Source organism: Hypanus sabinus, chromosome 5, assembly GCF_030144855.1.
Source record: "Hypanus sabinus isolate sHypSab1 chromosome 5, sHypSab1.hap1, whole genome shotgun sequence".
NCBI classification, from domain to species: Eukaryota; Metazoa; Chordata; class Chondrichthyes; order Myliobatiformes; family Dasyatidae; genus Hypanus; species Hypanus sabinus.
This window is the reverse complement of record NC_082710.1, coordinates 96,642,169-96,667,878: the sequence shown is the minus strand read 5'-3', so window position 1 is coordinate 96,667,878 and position 25,710 is coordinate 96,642,169. Positions and strand designations below refer to the sequence as shown.

General features: G+C 39.5%; 1 protein-coding gene across 1 annotated transcript in view; it reads left to right on the top strand.

Annotated features, from left to right (window-relative positions):
• LOC132394768 (low-density lipoprotein receptor-related protein 1-like) overlaps nt 1-25,710 on the top strand; it is a 1,611,265-nt gene that overhangs the window by 216,381 nt on the left and 1,369,174 nt on the right. The window contains exon 3 of the mRNA XM_059971176.1: nt 16,992-17,129. Coding sequence (XP_059827159.1) covers nt 16,992-17,129 — 138 coding nt within the window. The remainder of the gene's footprint in view (nt 1-16,991; nt 17,130-25,710) is intronic.

Below are 25,710 nucleotides of genomic sequence, written 5' to 3'. Positions count from 1 at the left end.
CCTTTATGATTCTTGATCTCATTACAGGGGATTCTGTGTCACTCAATCCTGTCACTTTGATATGGCCCATGCCTTCATTAACCTGGTCCAACACCTCTTCTTTTTATTGGGATATTTCTTATTCCACCATCTAACTTAAAAATGTCTATGGTTATTCATATGCTGAGGATCTGTGGGGAGTTGGCATAGTTGGTAGGGATATTACTTATTGTTGGTGTTAGTGGGTTGGATCGTAAGGAATGAGTGATCGAGTTGGTGGAGGTTTGGGCCCGTATCTGAGGGCAGAGGTTAGGTGTAGGGTTGGGGGACAGAGATGAGAGGCTGGAGGGGAGAGGTTTCTGGTGGTTAGGGTTAGGTGTAAGGTTTTTTAGTTAGAATTTCTTGCTTGCCACTCTTCATGCAAGGCCTTAGAGATTGTGGAGCTGTGAACTTCATCTCCAGTCGCAGCCATTGGCTTCTGCAGTTCACTCAGAGTGACTGTTTGCATCTCAGTGGCCTGTCTTACAAGTGCCATTCTTTTCTGGCAAGGACTTTTAGAGATGCATCCTAACCTAGGCAGTGTGGCTGTGATTTCATATTTTCTTTTTCACGATGGACTGTACTGAGCTCCAAGGTATGTTCAGTGCCATTCTGATGGTCTTGTACCCTTCTCCAGATTTGTGCTTCTTTCTGACCATCTCCTTGCCTTTCCTTGAATGCTCTTTTAAATTCAGTTTGGTTTGGTCTGTTGAAAATCTACCATGCTGTTGGACCTTACAGTGTATTTATTTAAATAATCCTCATATTTTCTACTTCAAAAAATTGGAGCTGTTTTGCTCTTGAGAGGAGTTAGTATATAATTACAGAGAGAGTGGATACTTCTTCAACCTCACAAATTGTTTTTAAATTTTAGTAAATTATTGACATGTTTTGGATTTTTTTTTGATTTGATGTGATGCCCATTGTTTTGTAAATTAGCAAACAAATCTTACTTTAATATATTTTAAATTCAGAAAATGCGACAGTAAAATGTGAAAGTAGTTTTGAGGGCTGAATAATTTTTCAGGCACTGTACATTTCCATTTGTAGCAGATTTGAGCTTCTCAGTCAATCTATGCAACCATGACTCCCATATCACACTGCTTAATAATTGATCTTTTTCCCAAAACGAAATGAAAACAGGAAAAATTGGAAATACTCAGCAAGCATTAATAGAGAGAGAAAAAGAGATGATACTTCCGTTTGATGACTTTTCAAGAGAACTAGGAGGTTAAAGCTCCAATATAATGGGATGGAGGAGAGATAGAAAGAAAAAAGAGAATGTCTTTGATGGGGTGGGAATCAAAAGAGACTACACGATGCAACTGATGAAACTCTGGGATGAGAGACAGTATTGATGTCTTGTCAATTACTGCTGACCTCCAGCATCCTGGGCATGCCCTTTTCTCACTATTACCATCAGGCAGGAGGTACAGAAACCTAAAGGCACACACTCAGTGATTCAGGAACAACTTCTTTCCCTCTGCCATACAATTCCTAAATGGACATTGAAGCTTTGGACACTATCTCATTTTTTTAATATACAGTATTTCAGCTTTTGCACTTTTTGAAATCTATTCAATATACCTAATTGACGTACTTGTGTATTTATTATTATTATGTTTTGTTTTATTTTTTTCTCTCAGCTACATTATGTATTACATTGAACTGCTGCGGCTAAGTTAACAAATTTCACGTCACATGCCGGTGAAAATAAAACTGATTCTGGTTCTGATCTGTCAGGGGGAGATGAAAAAAGACAGGGATTTGAAGAGAGAATAAAATTTTCTTGATTTTTGTGTGCTCAGAATGTTTCTACACCTTTCTACATTCTCTGCAAGTTAAAATGTGTTCAATTTGAATCCATAATAACTAAATCATGCAGACTGCAGTATGTAATTGAATCTTTGTGCTTTATACATGAGAAAATAGGAGGAGGAGTAGGCCTTCAGGCTTATACTTACTGCCCATTAATGCCACTGGCATTTATAGCAGCAATGGGTCTTCCATCTCTGTCTGTTCTTAACTATATTCTCTATTGTGCCCAGGCATGGTTCTGGGTTCTCATTTCTGCATCTATGATATGACACTAGTAGCTTCCTCTCAGTTTTCACTACTGTCAGCCAAGCAGGTCCCAGCTGGAGACTCAAGAATACTGTCACACATAGGTATAGAAGGATGCTTCATTGCTGTTTCCTTGACACAGTTTTTTTTTGACCAGTCAGTGTTATTTGCCCTGAGCTGAACCCGCAAACCTGGGGGACAGCTGGACCACTCTTAGTCTGGCCTCTACCCTTTAACCTATTTGGCATGGGTGACACTACCAAGAGCCAAAGTACAAGGCCCAGACTCCAGCCAACATAGGGTTATTGAGGAATGCAAGCCTCCAAATTCTATGAAAAAGTTGTGGTCCTCTTTCATGCTTCAAGCTTTTACCAATGTTTAATTTCCGCCACCTCAGTTCTTCTTTTGTGTCAGTTCTTCATAAGTCCCAAATCTTTCAATAGATTTTGTACCTCATCCTTAGAAATGTCCAGTGATCTAACCTACTCAGAATTCCTGCTATTCACCACCCTCCACAAGAAGAAAGTCTTATGCACCTCAGCTTTAAATAATCATTCCCTTATCTTGTAACAACACACACAAAATGCCAGAGGAACTCAGCAAGACAGGCAGCATCTATGAGGGGAATAAACAGTCAATGTTTTAGGTCCAGAGAGAAGGGTCTCAGCTTGAAATATAAACTGTTTAGTCTTATCATAGATGCTGGCTGACTTGTGGCATTCCTCCAGTATTTTGAGTGGGTTGCTGAAGATTTCCAGCATCTGTAGAATCTCTTGAAGCCATGACCGCTCTCCCACAAGGAGTCATCTCAACATCTACACTGCTATTCCTCCTTATGATTTATATGCTTCAATGATATCAACCCTCATTCTTCTGAATACCAAGGATTACAGTTGCAACCTCTTTAGCCATTTGTGATAGGTCAACTGTCTCATCCCCAGGAATTACCAAGTGGATCTCTTCTGGAGTTTGTTAGGTTTATTTTAATTTGCATAAGGGGATCAAAACTCAACATCCAATATGAGTGTAACAATACTTTTCTCTGTCTAATCTCCAACGGCTCTGCAATAAAGACCAATATGTCATTTGCCTTCCTACCATCTTGTTGTAAGTGCCCGCTAACATTTCTGTGACTCGTGCATAAGAATACCTGGCTCCCTCTGCATGCAGTTGCAAAGTCTCCCCATTTAGATAATATTCTGTCTTCTGGCTCATTTTAAAATGTGTATGAATGTATATTTTCCCACATTAAACTCCATTTGACAACATTTTTGCCCATTTACTCAATCTGTCTGTGTTGTGCCGCAGAATACAAATACACTCATTGTAGCAATGCTCTATTTTAGTGTCATCAAGAACCTGGAAAATTCACATTCTGGCCCCTCCTCTGCATTATTAATATAAGTAACACAAACGAGGGAGATTAGCAGTCTTGCAATGCATAAGATGGATAATTTCCCAGTGCCTGGTGCCATGTATCCTAGAATGTCTGGGGAAAAAATATAGAAATTGATGTGGCCTGGCAGAGATTTTGTATCTTCTTTAAGCCTCTTAAGGCATTGAATGATTATAAGGAGGCTAATATTCTGTTTTCATTTAAGAAGGGCTACAAGGAAAGCCAGAGAATGACAGGCCAATGAGCCTAATGTCAAATGGTGAGGGAGATAGTGGAAGGAATTTTGAGAGACAGGATCCATCTTTTTTTAGCACAGGGGTTCCCAACTTCTTTTATGACATGGATCCCGAGCATTAACTGAGCGGTCCATGGATGCCAGGTTGGGAACCCCTGATTCAGAAAGACCAGGACTGTTCAGGGATAGTCAGCCTGGACCTGTACGTGGGCAATCATATGAATTTAATTGAGTTTTTTTGAAAAGGTGACTAAGATGATTGATGAAGTCAGGGTGGTATAAGGCTTCTTTTGGGAATGTAGCAAGTCTTTTGACAAGGTCCCACATGGTAGATTAATCCAGAAGGTGAGATTGCTTCAGATCCAGGCTGATGCAATATAACATATACACAATGTATCCAAATTGGATACAAAATAACATATATACAATGTAGCAGGATTTCAACAGGTCAAGCAGCATCTATGGAGAGGAAGGCCAAGACCCTTCTGGAGATGATTAAGGAGTCAACATTTTAGGCTGAAAGTCTTCATCAGGATGGATGAAGAGCCTCATTGACTCTTTAGTCCTCACCATTGATGCTGCCTGACCTGTGGAGTTGCTCCAGAATTTGACCTGTTGCTCTGGATTTCCAACATCTGCAGAATTCCGTGCGTTTATGAAATGCATATAAAATTTGCTCAGTGGAAGGAGCAAAAGATGGTAGTGGATGTTTGTTGTCAATTTAGAGGCCTCTGACCAGTGGTGAGCCTGTATTTCTCATTTCTCAATTTTGGATGAGAATGTAGGTACATTAGTCTGTGGATAACATCAAAATTGTTGTAGTGCTGGATAGTTAAGAAAGTTGTCTAAGATTAAAAGTGGATCAAGATCGACTGAGAAAATGGGCATAAGAATGCCAGTTGGGTTATGAATAAAAGTGATCATTTTGGGAAGTTGAATCAGGACAGAACATGGACAGAATTTGACAGGGACAGAGAGACCTAACGGTACAAGAACATACACCTTGGCATCATAGGTAGACGAGGTGGTGAAGAAGACACATGGAATGCCAGCCTTCAATGAATGTGACATTGTGTACAAGAGTTAAGAGTTCAAGTTATAGACTGTAGAAGATTTTGGTGAGATTGCACCAAGAATGTTCTGCACAAATCTGGTCACAACACTATAGGTAAGATGTGAATAAGCTAGGGAAGCTACAGAAAAGATTCACAAGAATTGTACTGGGACTGGAAGCCTTGAGTTACAATGATAGACTGTTTTGCTGGAGCAAGTAAACGAGGGGAGACTTTACGTTGATTTATAAGATTGGCCCAGTCTATAATGGATAAAACCATCCCCACTTTTGAGCATAGCTGCATGGAGAACTATTGCAAGAAAGCATCATCTGTCATCAAGGACCCTGACCACCCAGGTAAAGCTCTCTTATCACTACTGTCATCAGGAAGAAGGTACAGGAGCTTCAGTACCCACATCAGCAGTTTCAGGAACATTTCTTACCCCTCAACCATCAGTGTCCTGAAACAGAGAAGATGCTCCATTACCAAACTGTTCCCACAACCTATTGACCTACATTCAAGGACTATTCATCTCTATTTGTCAATATTTGTTGGTTATTTATTTAATATTATACTTACTTTATTTTACTTTCTTTTTTGTACTTGAAGTTTGTTGTCTTTTGCACATTGGCTGTTTGTCCATCCTGTTGAATGCAGTCTTTCATTGATTCTGTTCTGTTTCTTATATTTACTATGAATGACCACAAGGCAACAAATCTTGGTTCGTATATGATGACATATTTGTGCTTTGATAATAAATTTACTTTGAACTGTGAATTTTGAAATTTGTAAGAGAAATAGTTAAGTTTGATGCTGGCTGTAATTTTCCTAGGGGTGTCTAAAACTAGAGGTTTAAGATGAGAGGAGTAATGTGCAAAATGAACCTGAGGGGCAAATTACTCTCTCAGACTTGCCCTGGGCTCTTAGCTCCACATGGAGCACAGGCCATAGTTGACCTTCCATCTCCATCGTCCTTTGAAGTCAATGGTCTGGCTGGAGTTCATCAATGCTTCTGTAATCCATTGCATCCACAATCCAGGGGATTGGCCTATACAGCTTCACCAGAGCCCTGTTGCCGGCCTTACCCATTTCCACCTGTCACAATGGAGTTGCAAGGTTGGACTTTGAGAGGCATTTTCACAGAGGGTGATAGATATATGAAATGAGCTGCCAGAAGAATGGTGGGGGCAGTTATGATTACAACATTTAAAATAAATGTGGGCGGATTAATGCATAGGAAACATTGAGCAAGATATGGGCCAAACGTAAACAAATAGGACTAGCTCAGGAAGGTACCTTGGTTGGCATGGACAAGTTGAGCTGTGGACTTGTTTCGGTGCTATGTAACTCTATGATTCTATAGTGAATAATTTAGGGGCAAGATTGATCCTCAGGCAATCCAGCGAGTAACATCCTTACAGCAGGAAAATACTGATTTATTCTAACTCTCTGTCTTCACCTTCCACGATTTGAAAACAAATGGGTGGTATAAACTTGGAATTTTACAACTTGAGTTGCCCAAATGCATATCTTTAATTGTCAGTTTCAAGAATCTATCTATTACATATTTATGAGAAAGTTAAAAAAATAACATTGTAGAAGTAAATTCTTAAAAGCATTGGTCTGCAAAGCAGTGGCTTATTTATAGCTGAAAATTGATTGATATTATTATATAGTGTTGTCAGAAATGTTATCTGATGGACTTGAAATTTGTATTCTTTTTCCAATTTAGCTTGGGTAGAATCAGTAAAAATTTAAAAATTTCAGGGAAGATGATTGCCGCTAAGCTGTCAGATAACGTGAATGAATGTGCGTGATAAAGTCCAAGAGGCTTTTTCAGATATTTATGCTTTTGTGATAGGGTATTCATGCCATGGATTCAGTCTGCTTATATTTGAAATGTGCAGTAAGAAGCTAACTGAAGTGTCAAAATTGGCTAAGCATACAAATTTATGGACAGGAAGAAACCAGCTGGGCTTCAATGCCTGTGACATACTTCAGTTGTCTGGAGCATGACAATACTCCCATGCAGTCGTGTTATCCTCTGGGAGAAACAAAACAAAATTTAATAAATGACTAATGAGTGAAGAAAACACTAGAGACTTGTGCTTTTTTTTCAATTCCTCAACCAGTCCACATGAGTACAATGTCAATTAACTGGCGATCCATCTATCTGCGATGTTTTCCAACCTAGAAATGCTCCAGTTCTCTCCTGGAGATTCAACATCTACTATGAAATGCTTAAATATACATTCAAATTTAATAATTTTTATCAAAATCATTCATAGCTGACTTGTGCCTGATGGCAATGAGTACATACACTGAGCACTCGGAAAACATGCATATATTTTCGACATTCAAAAATTCTGTCATTCTGTTTTACTTCCAATAGTTGAGATCAGATGAACTGAAACATTTCATATTGTAAAATAATGTTACAAATGCTGATATCTAGAAATATGTGATTTTAAAGTCCACATGAACATTTATCAAATGCCAGTTACACTTCTGCACTTAAAAAAAAAATCTTATTCTCTCCAGGATGTATTAAATGAATATTTCTATTTTTAAGCTACTACATGGCAACATGATTTACTTAAGTAAATCCTGCCTCTCCTGTCTATTAACTGCATGCAGATTCAAGCCTCTCACAATGTTAAAGCCACAAAAGTGTCCACTTTGTTGTCATACTTTTTAAGATTGAATTTTTTATGTTTTTATATAGTTAGCAATTTAAATGCTTAGGAGATAAATTGATTACTATACTAATGAATGTACCCGACATTTATAATGTCCATTTTACAACAAACATTAATCATTATGCTTTATGAGAAGTTCCAATTTGTAAGGTCAACAGAAATATATAAAAAGGAATGATTTGTCCTCTTCTAATATTTATGTCCTCTTACGTATATATGTACAATTTGAGAAAAGGTTTATATTTAATGATTGCCTAATTATTTTTGTGCATTTCAGCATTAATATAACTTCAAAGGCATTATAAATCATAGTTATATAACAATAGTGTTTATTGTGATTACTTTTTCTTGAAAAAATTCAGATGAATTTGAGTGAGCATATACAGTGATATTTTGCACTCATCATCATCATTATGTGCCACGCAGCAAGACGTGGGAGATCATGGTGTATGAACATGCCTGTTCTTGGCAAATTCTACAGAAGTGGCTTGCTATTGCCTTTTTCTGGGGAGTATCTTTACAAGATAGGTGACCCCAGCCACCATCAATACTCTTCAGAATTGTCTGCCTCCCGTCAGTGGTTAGAGTGGTTGCCAGCTGTTCATATGACCATCCTCCACCAGCTCCCTTGGTATCACGTGACCCAGATTGGGGTCTAAGCAGGCGCTGCACCTTGCCAAAGGGTGACCCACAGGCTAGCAGAGGGAAGGAGCAACATGCATGTCCTTTGGTAAAGACATATATTTTCCATGCCGCACTTTGCATTAGAAATTAAATCAACAGGCACTTGTTACGAACCTGCAGGTATCGTTTACTGTGGACTGTCGATTTAAGTGCCTGAGTGAGGCGGGACTATGACGTCAGTCACAGGCTGTTGCAGTCTGTGCAGATTAAAAATACAGAGCGAGAGAAAGAGAGAGAGAGAGAGAGAGAGAGAGAGAGAGAGAGAGAGAGAGAGAGGGAGGAGTGTTTGAGAGAGAGAGAGAAGGAGTAAGAGAGACTGGGGAAGCCGATAGCTTCAGTTTGTCACAGCTGGGGCTTGGAACTCTCCTATACTCACAAGTGTGGGTTGATCATCGGAACACTATGCACAACGGATGTGTGACGGTCACTTCATATAACCCATAGGAGTGGATTTTGGGAAATCTTGTGTGACTGCTTGAGTAGCCCATGCCTCGGTTTGTTGTGTGGTAACCATCAGAAGACTTTCCCTGTGAAAAGTCATTTCGGGGATAATTCGTATGTGGATTTGGAATGATACAATGGACAAGATCTATAAGACAGTGATCCTGTTTCAGCATGGAACCTGTGGAATACTTCATACTTAACTTTTCTCTCCGTTACAACCTGGATTACAAATATCTCTCTCCCATCATTTATTACGTGGATGACTGAGCTTTCCTACTTTACCATCTCAAGACTCTAAGCCTTGTTCCGCCAAGTCAATAGTTTGGGAGTTATATTTACATACAAAACACTGTTAACTTTTGTTATTCTTGGTTAAGTTACTATATGGTAAATATTTACTTACAAAGATAATGGTTTTAACTTCAAAACCAGACTCCATGTGCAATCTATTGCTGCTGGTTCATTTCTAAAATGTTACAGTTAGTAACACACTTATTTAAAAATGTTCACAGCTGTTGGAAATCTGAAATTAAACATAAAACATTGTGGAATGTGAAAGAATGTTGAAGTTTCATGTCTCAACAAAGGGGTGTCAAACTGACAAAGAATCTTCAACATGAAACATTAATACTGATAACCACGATTATCACTAATAACTTTCCTCACATGCTGTCTGACCTGAGTGTTTTCAGAATTATCTGTTTTCATTTGATTAAGACATGATAACTCAATAGCTGGTCAAGATCAAGTTATGAGCGCTATCATTTTAAACAGTTTTCCCATGACAGAGAAGGTGGTCTTTTAGCCTTTGGAATCTGTGACACCTCTTGAAACAGTTTCATCCATCCACAGTCCAACTTATTTCTCTTTAAGTTATTTCTTCTCAAAAACCCATCAACACCTCCTTTTTCACCTACCTCCCACCTGCACCAAGCATAACTCACAGTCGTCAATTATTAGACCAACTAACATATTTTGATGATAAGATGCTGAAGAACATTGAGGAAATCCTCATGATATCAACTCTTTGTTGATAACAATGAGCAACTAATTGCTGCACCAATGCACACAGCAGAATACTATTCATTGACTGGAGCTATGCATTTAACACTATAATCTCTTTAAAACTAATCAATAAGCTCCAAGACCTAGGGCTCAGTCTCTCCTTGTGCAAATGGACCTTTGGTTTCCTTCCTTGCAGATCCCAGTCAATTCAGATTAGCATCAACATCTCCTGCACAATCACTATCAGCAGAGGTGCACCATAAGACTGTGAACTTAGTCCCCAGCTCCACTCACTTCACACTTATGATTGAGAGGCTAAGTACATCTCCAATGCCATAGTTAATTTTGCTGCCTTCTTCAAGCCTGATTTGGATGAACTGTCATGGTCCTGCCTGGCAATTCCCCATTACCTCTTTAACTGGGCCTTAATCCCCTTGCCTCATTTCCAATTGTTCCTAGTTCAGCTAATTACAGCACTCCTGGTTCCCATTAGCGAACATAGGATAAAACTCAGGCATCACAGCCCTGCTTTGCCAGTTCATTGGTAATTCTAGTGTGTGTAAACCTTGTTTCCTGACTCCTTAGGACTGTTAGTTCCTAGCTCCGCGCTATTCCCTGGATATTCTACGTGAACCTTGTCCCCGAGTAAAGGCTCTCCTGGGTATCTACTCCACGTTCGCAACTGTGCTGGTGCCTCTCGACCCTGTCTCCGTGCCTGTGTCCTGCACTTGGGTTCGTCCTCAGTCACGTCTTTGCAACATGAACATTGCATATGAGTTCAGTGAGAAAAAAAGGCCAAGTGAAAGTGAAATGCAAAAGGCTTCACCGTTGATGTGACAGGAACATATAAAGATCCCCAAATATTCGTTATTTAAGCCTTTTTGTTACAGTTATCATACCATAGAATGTATTCCACAGACTTGAAAGTGCCTCAAGGAAATTACTGCCTGTAAATATTTGCCTCAAATATACGGAGGGCAGGGTATGGAACAGTACTACTTTAGCAACATATACATAGTAAAATTAGACAATGAGATGCTGGAAATATGAATGTAGAATAACATCCTCTGCACAACTCCAACAATGTACAGTATTTAACTTATCCAATTTATTGACCACAGAGGCAGCTACTGGTACTTATATTGATACTACAGCAAATCCATTTGTCTTTGGGTTTGCTGAGAAGTTTACTTGAGTTCTCCAGTGGAAACAGATGGATGCATTTGTCTCTCAGTGTCATGGATTCTAAACTTGTACCAATGATCTTTGGAGTCCATCACTCTGACTGAATCATAAGATTGAAGGAATAATTTTCAAAGTTTCATGACATTTGGAGGTGAAAATTTCCAAAAACCTCGGCACTCTTTGAGCTGTGTTGGTCCAGTCCAGGTAGTTCACTGGAAGGCAGCAAGGATGCTAACTAAAAGGCACAGATAGAGATGGATTACAGTCTGCAGTTCCAATTAAATAATTATGGAAAGTGGTAAGAAATGAAAGTACCTGGGATGAGACTGCATTCAGGGAAGCTGTGGTGAACAAAAGCCCAGGTGGTGTTGCACCAATGCAGATGCAATTTAACAACAGGTCATCTGAAAAGGATTTTAATCTTAGGATGAAAGGAAAACTGAACAGCTAAATTTGAGACCTTTCCAGGAGGATATTTGGCCAATGCATGTTAAGGTGTCTGCCTGGAAGGGTTGGACATTTTAATAGTTTGCTGTGGGTCACACTGGTGTTATGATTTTCCTAAGAATGGGACTTTACTGGTATTGTTGATGGTTATTGTATATTTTCACTTACTCTTGATCTGAGAGAGCAATCATGAGTTAATTATATTGAGAGTGTGGTGTTAGAAATAGACCAGATTAGCTAATGATAGCAGATTTTCTCCTCAGAACAGCATTAGTGATCCAAATAGACCCTTTTCCCTCTTTATCAAAACAGGAGATACAAACAGTGTTTCTATATTCCTGGTATTTCTACTTGAACTTAATCTTCCTATTCCCTGACAGTAGAAATCACATTTCTGTCTCTGGAGCAGAGCTTAGAATTCTTGTGAGTTCATACAGCAACTTATGCAGTCGTCCTTATTATATAGTCTCCATCGTGTCACCCTTATATTTTGAAGACAGTGAAATATAGGTACAAAGTTTCAATTACTAGAGCACCTGCAGAGGCCACCAAGAGATTAAGAAGCATAGCTGTGAAGTAAAATGACAAGCCATCAGCCATTAGATTGTGGTAAAGTGTCCCGGAGGGGAAGATGTTCTCAGTCCAGAGGTGGTGGCAGATGGTCAATTATGAACAGCTTTAATCAAAGGCATTACTCAGACAGTGACTTAATAATTTGAGAATGATGACATGCAGTTTGACGAAGAGTCCATAACGAAACAGGCAGTTCATAAAGTCTCATGGCAACAGTTGTGCCATTACAAGAACCTCTGAGTAAGATGAGAAACAAAAAGCTCAGCATGAGCTACTGAGGCAAGTTAATATTAATTGACTCTCACAAAAGTGTTGTAAAAACTAAGACTGCACGCTTGCAAAGGAATAGCTCCATGTCTATGATATCCTCACTGTTTACAAAATAGCCACAGTAAATAGTGGGAATTGAACATATTGGTTACAATGGAAAACAAAGATTTTGCTTCCTGAATACTTTTAGATATGTCTTATAGATTTTGGGCTACTGATGATGAAGGTCACCATGAAATCTCCCCATCACGCACTATTTTTCTGAAATTATCTATATCTGATTTTTCAATTCATAATTCAAGTCAGAATAATTGATGTCAAGATTAAGGAAGACATTATTTTTATGGTCCACAAATCAAACAGGTCATCAATGATAGGCAAGTTGAAGAACTCCTGGAGGGGCAAGAGAAAATTGCATGGAAGGGATTTAAGGATGTTGTTGAAAATGTTCTTGGCAACTACAAAGAAACAAATGATGTGCAGCCAGTTGACAACATGCTTCAAGCATACAAAACCATGAAGTGTAACATGTCACTAAAGATTCATTTTCTGCATTCCCATTTAGATTTCTTTCCTGCAAATGTTGGCACTATCAATGATAAACATGGTGAAATGTTTCACCAGGACATTGCCGTCATGGAGAAACAGTATCAAGGCAGCTGATATCCATCAATGCTGGCTAATTATTGTTGGGCACTTCAGTGAGAAGCTACAGATACTGAGTACAAACAAAATTCTTCATTTTTAGCTTCACTGAACTATTGCAAAGTGTCAGCACAATTGTGCAAATAAACACATTATATTCAATAAAAGTTAATTTCTTATTTCTCCAAATTGCTACGTGATACAAGTAGTTTGCAATTATATTTGTGTTCAGCTTCAAGCAGTATATTATAAACAAAAATTTCAGAGGAAGCAACACTTTTGAAAAAAAAATGCTGTCCAGTGGTTATTGTTTAGCTTAGGTAGTTGAGCTGCTGCCACACTTGTCCGTCAACCTGGGTTTAAGCTGACATCTGCATGCTTTTCCTGTGGATCTACAGGTTTTCTTTAAGTGCTCCTGTTTTCTCTCACATCCCAAAAAATGTTGGTCTCTGTAAATTGCCCTAGAGCGATAGAAACAGTAAAAGGTTGGGAACAAATGGGAATGCAGGCAATGTATATCAGTATTAATAGGTGATTTTCAATGCAGATTCTGTAGGCTGAAGGGCCTTTTCCCATGCAGTATGATCCTATGAACTTAATAGAAATTGAGTTAATCTCCAAGAGAGAACTGCAATCCAACGTGTCACAGTTCTGATATTCCATTGTGGAAAGTTACATGAATATGAATGTGAACTGAATATACCATCACTAGTGTACAACAAGACCAACTGCAAAGACTCATAGCAGAGTTAAACATTTTGGAGATAATCCCAAAAGGTGGAGATGGAGTTAAAAGTGACAGGATTAATAACATCAAGTAGTGTACCAATCACAACTTAAAAAATAACGTATGATTTATATTTTATGTTAATGCCATCTTGTGACCACTTACTTGTAAAATGGTAGTAACAAGTATTTAATATGCTATATTCACAATTATGATGGCAATTGTTTTGACGCAATTTATCACTGGAGTGGCTTGAGGCTTCTCTGGACTGTGGTCCACTGAGAATTTCAATGCCTGAAGTAAATATTGCAGAGCATAGTGAAGAGTTCAATTAATGAAGAGACAGGGAATTTATAGTTGAGTTACTTATATAGCTACGTATTGTAAGTAATTAACTTATTGGATTTACATGTAAATTCTTACTTTGGGAGCTTCTTATTTAGTATTAAAGGGGAAGAATAGTGGTATAAATGTGACAGTATGCATTTTAAAACTGACTACACCACATGGTAGGATTTTCAGTGCAGTAGTTACAATTACTGTTGTAAGTTTATAGTTTCTGCCCTGCTATTCATGTTTTGTTTAGCATATCCCAATTTGGTTAGACTATAGATGGAAGAACTTATATTTTTGAAATATTATGCTCATATTATGTACATATTCTTAAATATCTCAATCTGACATTTGAATAAATAAATGATATTATGCAAGACACAAGTAACCGATATGAAATTTTTTAACTTAGCAGCAGCAGTTCAATGCAATACATAATCTAGCAGAGAGAGAAAAAATAAATAAAATAAAGATAATAATAATAATAATAAATAAACAAGTAAATCAATTACATACATTGAATAGATTAAAAAGTGTGCAATAACAGAAATATTGTATATTTAAAAAAACAGTGAGGTAGTGTCCAAAGATTCAAAGTCCATTTAGGAATCGGATGGCAGTGGGGAAGAAGCTGTTCCTGAATCGCTGAGTGTGTGCCTTCAGACTTCTCTACCTCCTTCCTGATGGTAACAGTGAGAAAAGGGCATGCCTTGCATGCTGGAGGTCCTTATTAATGGATTTTGCCTTTCTGAGAAACAGCTCCAAAAAGATGTCCTGGGTACTTAGTGCGCTAGTACCCAAAATGGAGCTGACTAGATTTACAACCTTCTACAGCTTCTTTCAGTCCTGTGTAGTAGCCCCTCCATACCAGACAGTGATGCAGCCTCTCAAAATGCTCTCCACAGTGCAACTACAGAAGTTTTTGAGTGTATTTGCTGACATGCCCAATCTCTTCAAACTCCAAATGAAATATAGCCACTGTCTTGCTTTCATTATAACTACATCGATATGTTGGGATCAGGTTTGATCTTCAGAGATCTTGACACTCAGGAAATTGAAGCTGCTCAATCTCTCCACTTCTAATCCCTCTGTGAGGATTGGTATGTGTTCCTTCATCTTACCCTTCCTGAAGTCCACAATCAGCTCTTGCGTCTTACTGACGTTGACTGCCAGGTTGTTGCTGTGACACCACTCCACTAGTTGACATATCTCACTCCTGTAGGCCCTCTCATCACCACCTGAGATTCTACCAACAATGGTTGCATCGTCAACAAATTTATAAATGATATTTGAGCTATGCCTAGCCACACAGTCATGTGCATGTACAGAGTAGAGCTGTTAGTTAAGCACATACCCCTGAGGTGCGCCAGTGTTGCTCGTTAGCGAGGAGGATATGTTAGCACCAATCCTCACAGGTTGTGGTCTTCCAGTTTGGAAGTCAAGGATCCAATTGCACAGTAAGGTACAGAGGCCCAGGTTCTGCAACTTCTCAATGAGGATTGTGGGGGAAATGGTATTAAATACTGAGCTATATTCGATGAACAGCATCTTGATGTAGGTGTTTGTCTAGCCCAGTTGATCCCTCGATAAGAACCGGTGTGTGTTCCCTCGACTTCCCCTTCCTGAAGTCCACAATCAGTTCCTTGGTCTTACTGACATGGGGGAAACGTTGTTGCTGTGACACCACTCAACCAGCTGATCTATCTAGCTTCTGTGTGTCTCATCACCATCTCAAATTCTGCCAACAATAGTAATTGATGACATTCGATCTGCGCCTAGCCAAACATTTATAGGTATAGAGAGAGTAGAGCAGTGGGCTGAGCATGCATCTTTGAGGTGTGCCAGTGTTGATTGTCAATAAGGAGGAAGTGTTATTTCTGATCTGCACAGATACATCTAATAGATGGCTAAACTGGTAAAGTTACAGTAGGAGAAGCACAAGGACCATTCAGGGTGATAAATAATGTAATAAATATTAAAGTCAATTTTCAATTAGTTGTCTTCCAGGTATTCATTGTGCACTGAGTCTTTGAATATGTTGTATGCTCTGCATGAAGGTTTGCAATAGCTGACTCTACAACCAACTCATTCACTTCTGAACTGCACTTCTGCTGCATGCAAAATCCTAATTTTTGTTTAAGTAAAGTCATACAGTCACACATGCAGAAAAAGACCCTTTTGCTCACTGTGTTCATGCAAATCATCAGATACCTATCCTTAATAATCCCTTTTGACAGCATTTTGTACATGGCCTTCTATGCCTTGGTGATTCAAGTACCCATAGAGCTACTTGTTCAATGTTGCAAAAACCTCTACCTCTGAAATCTCATTGGGTAGTGTTTTTCATACTTCGAGTAAACAATTTTTTTTTCAGTAAGCCTCCTAACCCTTATCTTAAACCTAATGTCCTTTTGATTTATACACTTTGCCAAGTGGAGAAATATTTTAAAGTATGCACTATCTATGCCTTTCATAACTTGGCATATCTCAGTTAGTTCCACTCTCTTCCCATCCTGGCTTCTGCTTCTCCAAGTAAATAAAACTCATGATATTTGGTCTCTCTTCAAAGCGGAAGCACTTCTCAGATCATGTGCCATCTGAGGAAATAGACACTCAATTAATGATTTGGTTTGAACTCCTGCTTTTCCACACATGTTGCTTGACCTGTTGACTATGCCCAGTGTTATCCGGCTTTTATTTTATTTTGCTTATGTCTTCTGGATGATGCAAAAAAAAGTACTCAGGAGTTTCAACATACAATATTTCATTATTTTAAGTGGCCACTTACGAATTATAGCAAATACTAAATAAGATTATTAGCTTTAGTACTTCATTAGAATCTACCTACTGTATAATTGATATAGTATTCTATATAATCTGTACTGATTAGAGAGTTGAGGATTGCACCTTGTAATCAATGTCAAGAATGCTTGGTGAACTGTGTAATTGTAAGCCTCTGAACATTTTTAATATTTTATCATGTATATTGTAAGAGACAGCAGAATTCAAATCTCATTATTTATAATGACTATCACATATACAATGGCTATAACACTGGACAACAGAGTAATCTGTCTTACATACAGACTAATCAGGGTTTTGCAGCAATTTTATGTAACCATTATGACTACAGAGGTAGCCGATGTTCTGCATTCTTTCCATTGTAATAATGATGATTATTGTAAAACAATGTTTTTTTCCTGCACAACAGGTATAAGACACTTGGAGTTCACATGTCCTGTGAATCACTTTGACTGTGTTGGTGCCAGAAGATGTATTCACATGAGCAAGCTCTGCAATGGCATAAATGACTGTCTGGATGGGCTTGATGAAGGATATCATTGTCGAGGTAAGGATCATGATAAAATCCTGGTGTACCGTTTCAAAGCAAATTTTGTACCTGACTAGAGTAATCAGGTGTGCTTAAATAAATTAGTTTAAGATCCTGTGCATTTACTTCGCTTAGACTCATGATCAGAGGCTGCAATATAAAATCCTCGGCCACAGTGGTGTCAAGAAAACAACCTTTCCCACAGTATCACAATAATAAAGGAGCTGGTTGTGGATTACAGGAGGAATAGAGACAGGCTAACCCCTATTGACATCAATGGATCCTGGGGCTGAGAGAGTAAACAGGTTCAAGTCCCTCGGCATCCATGTAACCGAGGATCTCACGTGGTCTGTACACGCCAGCTGTGTGGTGAAAAAAGCACAACAGTGCCTCTTTCACCTCAGATGGTTGAGGAGGTTTGGTATGGGCCCCCAAATCCTAAGAATTTTCTATAGGGGCACAATTGAGAGCATCCTGACTGGCTGCATCACGGTACCTCCCATAGTTGCAGGACTCTGCAGAGAGTGATGCGGACGACCTAGCACATCTGTAGTTGTGAACTTCCCATTGATTCAGGATGTTTACAAGGACAGGTGTGTAAAAAGGGCCCATAGGATCATTAGGGATCCAAGACATCTGGGGTGAACTACATATACCTGTCTGGACATGCCCCTCCGCTGACTGCTCCTGTGGCTCCTCCCACAGACCCTGGTATAAAGGCGATTGGAGACACAGCCCCGCCCTCAGTCTCCAGTTTGTAGTGTGGTGGTCAATTGCTGCTTGTTCTTTCTTCAAGCCAATAAAAGCCTATATCTCGCCTCACGTCTCTGAGAGTTATTGATGGTGCATCAACATCCCAAACACAATCTATTCCAGCTGCTACCATCTGAGAAGTGGTACCGCAGCGTAAAAGCCAGGACCAAAAAGGCTCTGGGACAGCTTCTTCCACCAGGCCATCAGACTGATGAACTCATGCTGATTTGAGAGTATTCTATGTTACATTGACTGTTCTATTTATTATAAATTATTATAAATTACTATGATTGCACATGGCTCATTTAGATGGAGATTTAACATAAAGATATATGTGAAGGGTGTAAGAAATACAGTCAATTCAATTCAATACAATTGCAACAAAACTTAAGCATGCTCTTGAGTTGTACACCAGCTGATCTTCAGATTTGTTTCTGTTTATAAAAAAAAAATTCTTATATATAATGATAACAAACTTAAGCGGATGTTTTTGATGTCAGGTGTTTAGTCAAAATCATTTTTCCTGCCATACACTGGAAAGAATTGAGACCCTGATTTAAAATACAGGAAAACATATCATGGTTTTGCTGGCTACGCTCTTCCAAACATTTTATTATAGCATATGGAATATGAATGATTCCTTCTCATCCTAAATCCATTAAGATGTTTTAAAAAGTACCATACAGATCCTAATCAGAAGCAAGCCCTACGACTCATCTGGTCTACGCAGAGCATTTAAACTGCCTACTCCCATTGACTATAGTCCTTCATACCCCTACCAGCCCTGTACTAATCCAAACTTTCCTTAAATATTAACATTAAGTTCACAAATAGCTGCAGAACATAGCTACAAAAAGTTCTAAAAATAAAGACGGAACTTGCCAGAATTCTTAGCAGGTCAGGCAGCATGTACAGAAATAAAATCAGAATTTACATTTTAGGCCAATGGTTCTTTAAAACTGAAAAAGTGAGAAAATTTGTGTGCTTTAACCTGTACAAAGAGGGAAGAGTGTGAAAACAAGGAAACAGCAGGCTAGTGTGGAGCCCAATATTGACTAGCAGGCCCATCAAGGGGTGGCACCTATCTGAAAGAGAGGGAAAGAAAAGAAATTCTCTGTTGGAATTTTGGGAGGCCAAAAAGCAGCAGCTGTTCAAACTCTGAAGTGAAAGGGAGTGCTGGGAGTTCTCAGGTAATATCTGTAGGGACAAAAACTGAGAGATGTCACTGCCAAATATAAGGTAGTAAGAATTGGCAAATACTGACTCAGGTGTGTGAAAAATAATGCACTTAATATTGAGCCCCAAAGCTTGTAGTATCCCCAGATGGAAGATAAATACATTAAACTTTATTGGGACAGGCTAGGATTCTAAAGACAGAGATGGAGTAGGATGGAGTAGTTACCTGACAGGCAACTGAAAGCTTAGGAAGGTTGACCTTGCCACCACACCATGAACTCTGAATGCAGTGCCCTGTAATGGAAGAAGTACAAGTAATTGCTCCTTCACCTGGAAGAGCTGCTGCCCTCCCCATTTCCAATATTTATTTCACACACTTGTTTTCATTGCACTTTTTCAGTTCCAATTAAGGATAATTGATCTGAAACTTTAATTTTGTTTCTCCAGCGAGGCAATGTTGCCTTCATGCTGAGTACCTCCACAGTTTCTATTTTTATTTCTGATTCTTAAGGTCAGTAGCTTTTGATGATTAATCTTGTGAAGGCCCAGTGGCTGCTGAAACAATCTGGTCCAGTAAACTTGCTGGCATATTGGCAGGTGTTGTTTACAGATGTTATGAATGAGTGGTCACACTACCATTCTAAGTGAGGAAGACACCCAGGAATTGTAACGTCGTCATTCTCTTGAGGCTAGGGTTGTTTCCTTCTGCTTATCTGTGGAAGTCAAGGAGTTCCCTGAAGGACCATATTATTTGGAACATCTTCCTGTACATGCTGGACTGATGCCATTCCAAGCTGGAACTGGAGTTGACACGGCAATTGTTTGAGCCTCCACTAAGGAAGCAAAACCTGTAAAAGATTATGGGTGGCACAGTCATCATCATCATCATCATCATGTGCCACATCCTATGACGTGGGCGATCATGGTCCTGACATATTTCCACCCTGCTACCCCGGCACAGTAGCACTACGTACTGCTATTACGGTGCCAGTTCAATCCCCACTGCTAAATGGATGAAGTCTGTATTTTCTCCCCATGCCTGCATGGGTTTACTCATGGTTTCCCACCCAAGTTCTAAAGTCGTAATGGGTTAATAGATTAATTAGTCAGGTGGGGGTTAGTGGGTGTTGTGAACTTGTTGGACTGGAAGAACCTGTTATCATGTTGTATCTTCTGAAAAAATAAGATGGTATTTATTGAGCCTAATGTTATCGTTAACATGAGTAAGTTTGCAGATACTGGAAATTCAAAGCAACGCACACAAAATGCTCAAGGAACTCAGCAAGTCAGGAGGCATCCATGGAAGTTACTGAACAGCTGATGTTTTGAGCTGAGACACTACTTCAGGACTGAATAATGTTATCATTATTATTGAATTATATTATCATTGTCATGTATAACTATATCTTTTAAGGCACCTTTGTATCCTCTCTCATGCAACCAAATCATTTCTGCCACATGACAACCAGAATTGCCATAGTACTCTGGCTATTGTTTAAGTAAGCTGGAAGTGAAATGTTGCAACATTCAGCCATATAACAGTGATTTTGTGTGGGAAAAAATAGTTTAATTTTCATCATCATGGTTCAGAAGTGACTTAGCAGGCCTGGGTGAGGAACTCAGCTTTTGGTAATGATTAGACCTCACTTTGCAAAGTCACAGATTCTTCCTCATCACACCAATGTTCGTTGTTATCAGTATATCAAGTAAAAAAGACTTTTATATCCTCAGCGTGTCCTGAAGAACAATGCAGGGAATTATCTTTGAAATCTATAGCACATGTTGTTATGTAGGAAGACGGAGGAGCCAATTTTCATGTTTCCATAAATAGTGAAGGAGATAAATGTCTGGAATTATTTGTCTAGTGGTGTTAGTTGAATGAAAACATCACCTCTCTATTTTTTATAGTGAAGCAGATACACGGAAACATTTTTACCATTTATTTCAGAGCCCCACATCCAACAATGCAGCATTTCCCCAATATGATTTTAAAACCTTCTTGTGCCCAGAACCTCAAATGAGATAAGCTGAATCACATTTGACCTGTTTTGCATTAAACTTTTGCATGATGCCTATGGCCCATGTTTTCTTGTTATGACCACAGTCAAAGTGTATTGTGCCACAGAATTACTGCTAGATTCACGCTTGGGTCTAGTGATGCAGCAGGTCTGATATAGTGTCATCTCACCTCTAGGGCATTCAGTATTTCTGTGCTGCAGTGCATATGCTCAAACAACTGGATATGCACTGCAGCGAGCTGACAGTTCTCTATGGAACTGGCAGGTAGCTGTCCATGCAATCTGGCCACTGTGATTCAGAGATAAAAGTACTGACAACTCCATTTTCAAAATTTAACATGTTATAACCTGACGTGTCCTTCCCATCTGCCAGTGAGTGACCTGAGCACAAGCCACTCAAGACTATGCAATTGTACATCACTAAATATAAAATCCTGCAAAAAGCAGTGCAAGCAAGCGGTATTTGTGGTAGTAGTTAAAAATGGAAACTAAAATGATCCCTTGATATGGCTAAGAGTGGAATTTAGTGCTGTTTCATTACTCATCACCAAAAACAAACTGGTTTTGTCTATATCCTGTTTCTTTAGTATAGACAGGAAATTATTTATCAATTAATTTGTGCAGCTGTCAGGCCTGTAATAAAATTAAAGCAGGTGTCTCAAAGCTCTTTATAATACTTGTATTTTATATAGCCTTTATTTTAGCAGCCTCCTTAGAAGCATAATTTGTCATCAGGCAAAAATGTTTCCACATCTGCCACAACAGTCATAGGGTAAAGCTCAGCTTTGGCCGAAGCCATATTCAGTGCAAGAGAAGATTACCGTAGTTGTTAATGGCCAGACATTTAAGCCTCAGAATGTTACTGCAGAAGGTCTTCAAACAGTACCTGATTGCCAAACGTTTCTAGCACCTTCACCAATGACCTTCCCCTCACCAAAGTGAAATGAATCAAAGGTTCGAAGATTCATTTATTACCCAAGTATGCAACTCTGAAGTTCTTCAATTCTTCAGGTTGCCATGAAACCAAGAAAGAAAAGAAGGGCAGCACGATCATCCACCCCCAAACCCCACCTCCCCACAAACGATATGAACAAAAACAGAACAGGAGTATCGACCCCCTAGATCTCTCCTCCTGCACAAAAAAAAGAAATGAACAAGACAGATCAGGCACATCAGCTCCCAAATCTGCCTCCCCGCACAATAAAAGATGAGAAGATCAGGTGAAATGACACAGAATATAAAAACTATAAGACTTAAAAATAAAAAAGTCTGTAGACCAAATCTGCATCCAAAGCACAGAAAAAACCTAGGTAACGCTTTCCGGGCACAGTAGCAGACTCTCTCCTCTCTGGTCCAGAGCAGCTGATCAAACCGCAAACCATCCCTCATCCTCTGCACTCGCTTCGATGCTTAAATCTCCCTCATTACTTTAATAGGTGAACAATGGATGCTTTAATCAGTGAAATGAAGCCAAACTTCAGATTGCGTCCCGTCCTGTAATCTGCTCACTATGAGGTTCACACACACTGGCTCTGCCTCCCTGAATTTTCTAGGAGACTGCAGCACGCTGGGCTGGAACACCTAAATGATCTCCAACCTTCCCCATTTGGCCTGATATTTCAATCACCCTCATCTCTTTAATCTGCAAACAATGGAGGCTATATTTGGTGAAATGGGGTCAAACACTGGCTCACATGCCATCTTGCAGCCTCTTCCCATGAGCTTTGCGCACTCTGCTTCTGCCTCCTGGAATTCTCTTGGAGACTGTAGAGCAGTGAAGCACCTAAACTGTCTCCAAACAGCAAAACACAGGCTCCAACAGTTCTGGAATCACATTCAAGATAATAAGAAAACATAAAAGTAGTGAAAAACATGGTTTCATGATCTATCCAGAAGATACCAACCAAAGGAATGTTGAACGCAGGCACCAACCATTTTGACCACAGGCACCATCACCACATGAATTTAGCCAATGGCCATTTCCAACAAAAGGGAAGTTTACTTCCCCTTGACATTCAATAATAATCTATAACCAAATGAGATCTTTAATATCCTGCAGTGGGCACACTAAACAGAACCTCTGCTGAAAGAGACATAAGAGATTAGATACTTGGTCTCCTGTGATGTGTGGCCCATCTCCTGTTTCCCAAAAGTCTTTCCACCATCTACAAACTCAATTCAGGCATACAATGGAGTATTCACCAATGACCTCAAAAATATACTTCCAAAAACTCCTGAGAATCACACAACAGTTTATTGATTTGTATCCAATTCACCATCCTTAACCTCTCCCTTTCTTATACTGACACATTGTAGTTGCAGTCTTTATGATTTAGAAAATGCAGTGCTGCACTTCACTAAGGATTTTTAGTGCATTTTCCAAAACAACAATCTCTACCATCTAAAAGGGTAAAGGCTATACAGTATATGGATTCTATTACAAAGCTTTCTGGGTCAAAGTCTTGGGTCGCATAAGAACAGTATGGAGCAAGCAGCTTCACCACAAAAACAGTAGCGAGTTGTCTTCTTGTCACTGACTATTCAAAAAACAATTAAGTGATATTTGTGGCTTCAGATAATCAATGTATATTGGCATGATCAGTGAATGAACAATTCAAGTATTTTTATAGTTTGTGATATTTTGGGATGTTGATGAAGATTATCAATTAATTGTGCTAGAACTAGCAGATGTTAATGTCATTTGGAAAAGTTTATGAAACTTTCATACCATTTGTGAACACATAATTTCACAAGTTGTGTTTTAAAATTGTAATATCTGCTGGTCACTGAGATTAAACATAGAAAGGTGTATGCAAATATAAAGCCTTTTTCCGTTAGAACATAGAATAGTACAGCACATTACAGGCACATCGGCTCACAATGTTGTGCCGACCCTCAAACCCTGCCTCACATATAACCCCCCACCTTAAATTCCTCCATATACCTGTCTAGTAGTCTCTTAAACTTCACTAGTGTATCTGCCTCCACCACTGACTCAGGCAGTGCATTCCACGCACCAACCACTCTCTGAGTGAAAAACCTTCCTCTAATATCCCCCTTGAACTTCCCTCCCCTTACCTTAAAGCCATGTCCCCTTGTACTGAGCAGTGGTGCCCTGGGGAAGAGGTGCTGGCTGTCCACTCTGTCTATTCCTCTTAATATCTTGTATACCTCTATCATGTCTCCTCTCATCCTCCTTCTCTCCAAAGAGTAAAGCCCTAGCTCCCTTAATCTCTGATCATAACCCGTATTCTCTAAACCAGGCAGCATCCTGGTAAATCTCCTCTGTACTCTTTCCAATGCTTCCACATCCTTCCTATAGTGAGGCGACCAGAACTGGACACAGTACTCCAAGTGTGACCTAACTAGAGTTTTATAGAGCTGCATCATTACATCGCATCTTTTAAACACTATCCCTCAACTTATGAAAGCTAACACCCCATAAGCTTTCTTATCTACCTATGAGGCAACTTTCAGGGATCTGTGGACATGTACCCCCAGATCCCTCTGCTCCTCCACACTACCAAGTATCCTGCCATTTACTTTGTACTCTGCCTTGGAGTTTGTCCTTCCAAAGTGTACCACCTCACACTTCTCTGGGTTGAACTCCATCTGTCACTTCTCAGCCCACTTCTGCATCCTATCAATGTCTCTCTGCAATCTTCGACAATCCTCTACACTATCTACAACACCACCAACCTTTGTGTCGTCTGCAAACTTGCCAACCCACCCTTCTACCCCCACATCAAGGTTGTTAATAAAAATCATGAAAATTAGAGGTCCCAGAACAGATCCTTGTGGGACACCACTAGTCACAACCCTCCAATCTGAATGTACTCCCTCCACCACGACCCTCTGCCTTCTGCAGGCAAGCCAAATCTGAATCCACCTGGCTAAACTTCCCTGGATCCCATGCCTTCTGACTTTCTGAATAAGCCTACTGTGTAGAACCTTGTCAAATGCCTTACTAAAATCCATGTAGATCACATCCACTGCACTACCCTCATCTATATGCCTGGTCACCTCCTCAAAGAACTCTATCAGGCTTGTTAGGCACGATCTGCCCTTCACAAAGCCATGCTGATTGTCCCTGATCAGACCATGATTCTCTAAATGCCCATAGATCCTATCTCTAAGGATCATTTCCAATAACTTTCCCACCACAGACGTAAGGCTCACTGGTCTATAATTACCCGGACTATCCCTACTACCTTTTTTGAACAAGGGGACAACATTCGCCACCCTTCAATTCTCCGGTACCATTCCCGTGGACAACGAGGACATAAAGATCCTAGCCAGAGGTTCAGCAATCTCTTCCCTCGTGTCGTGGAGCAGCCTGGGGAATATTCCGTCAGGCCCCAGGAACTTATCCATCCTAATGTATTTTAAAAACTCCAACACCTCCTCTCCCTTAATATCAACATGCTCCAGAACATCAACCTCACTCATATTGTCCTCACTGTCATCAAGTTCCCTCTCAGTGGTGAATACTGAAGAGAAGTATTCATTGAGGACCTTGCTCACTTCCACAGCCTCCAGGCACATCTTCCCACTTTTATCTCTAATTGGTCCTACCTTCACTCCTGTCATTCTTTTGTTCTTCACATAATTGAAGAATGCCTTGGGGTTTTCCTTTACCCTATTCACCAAGT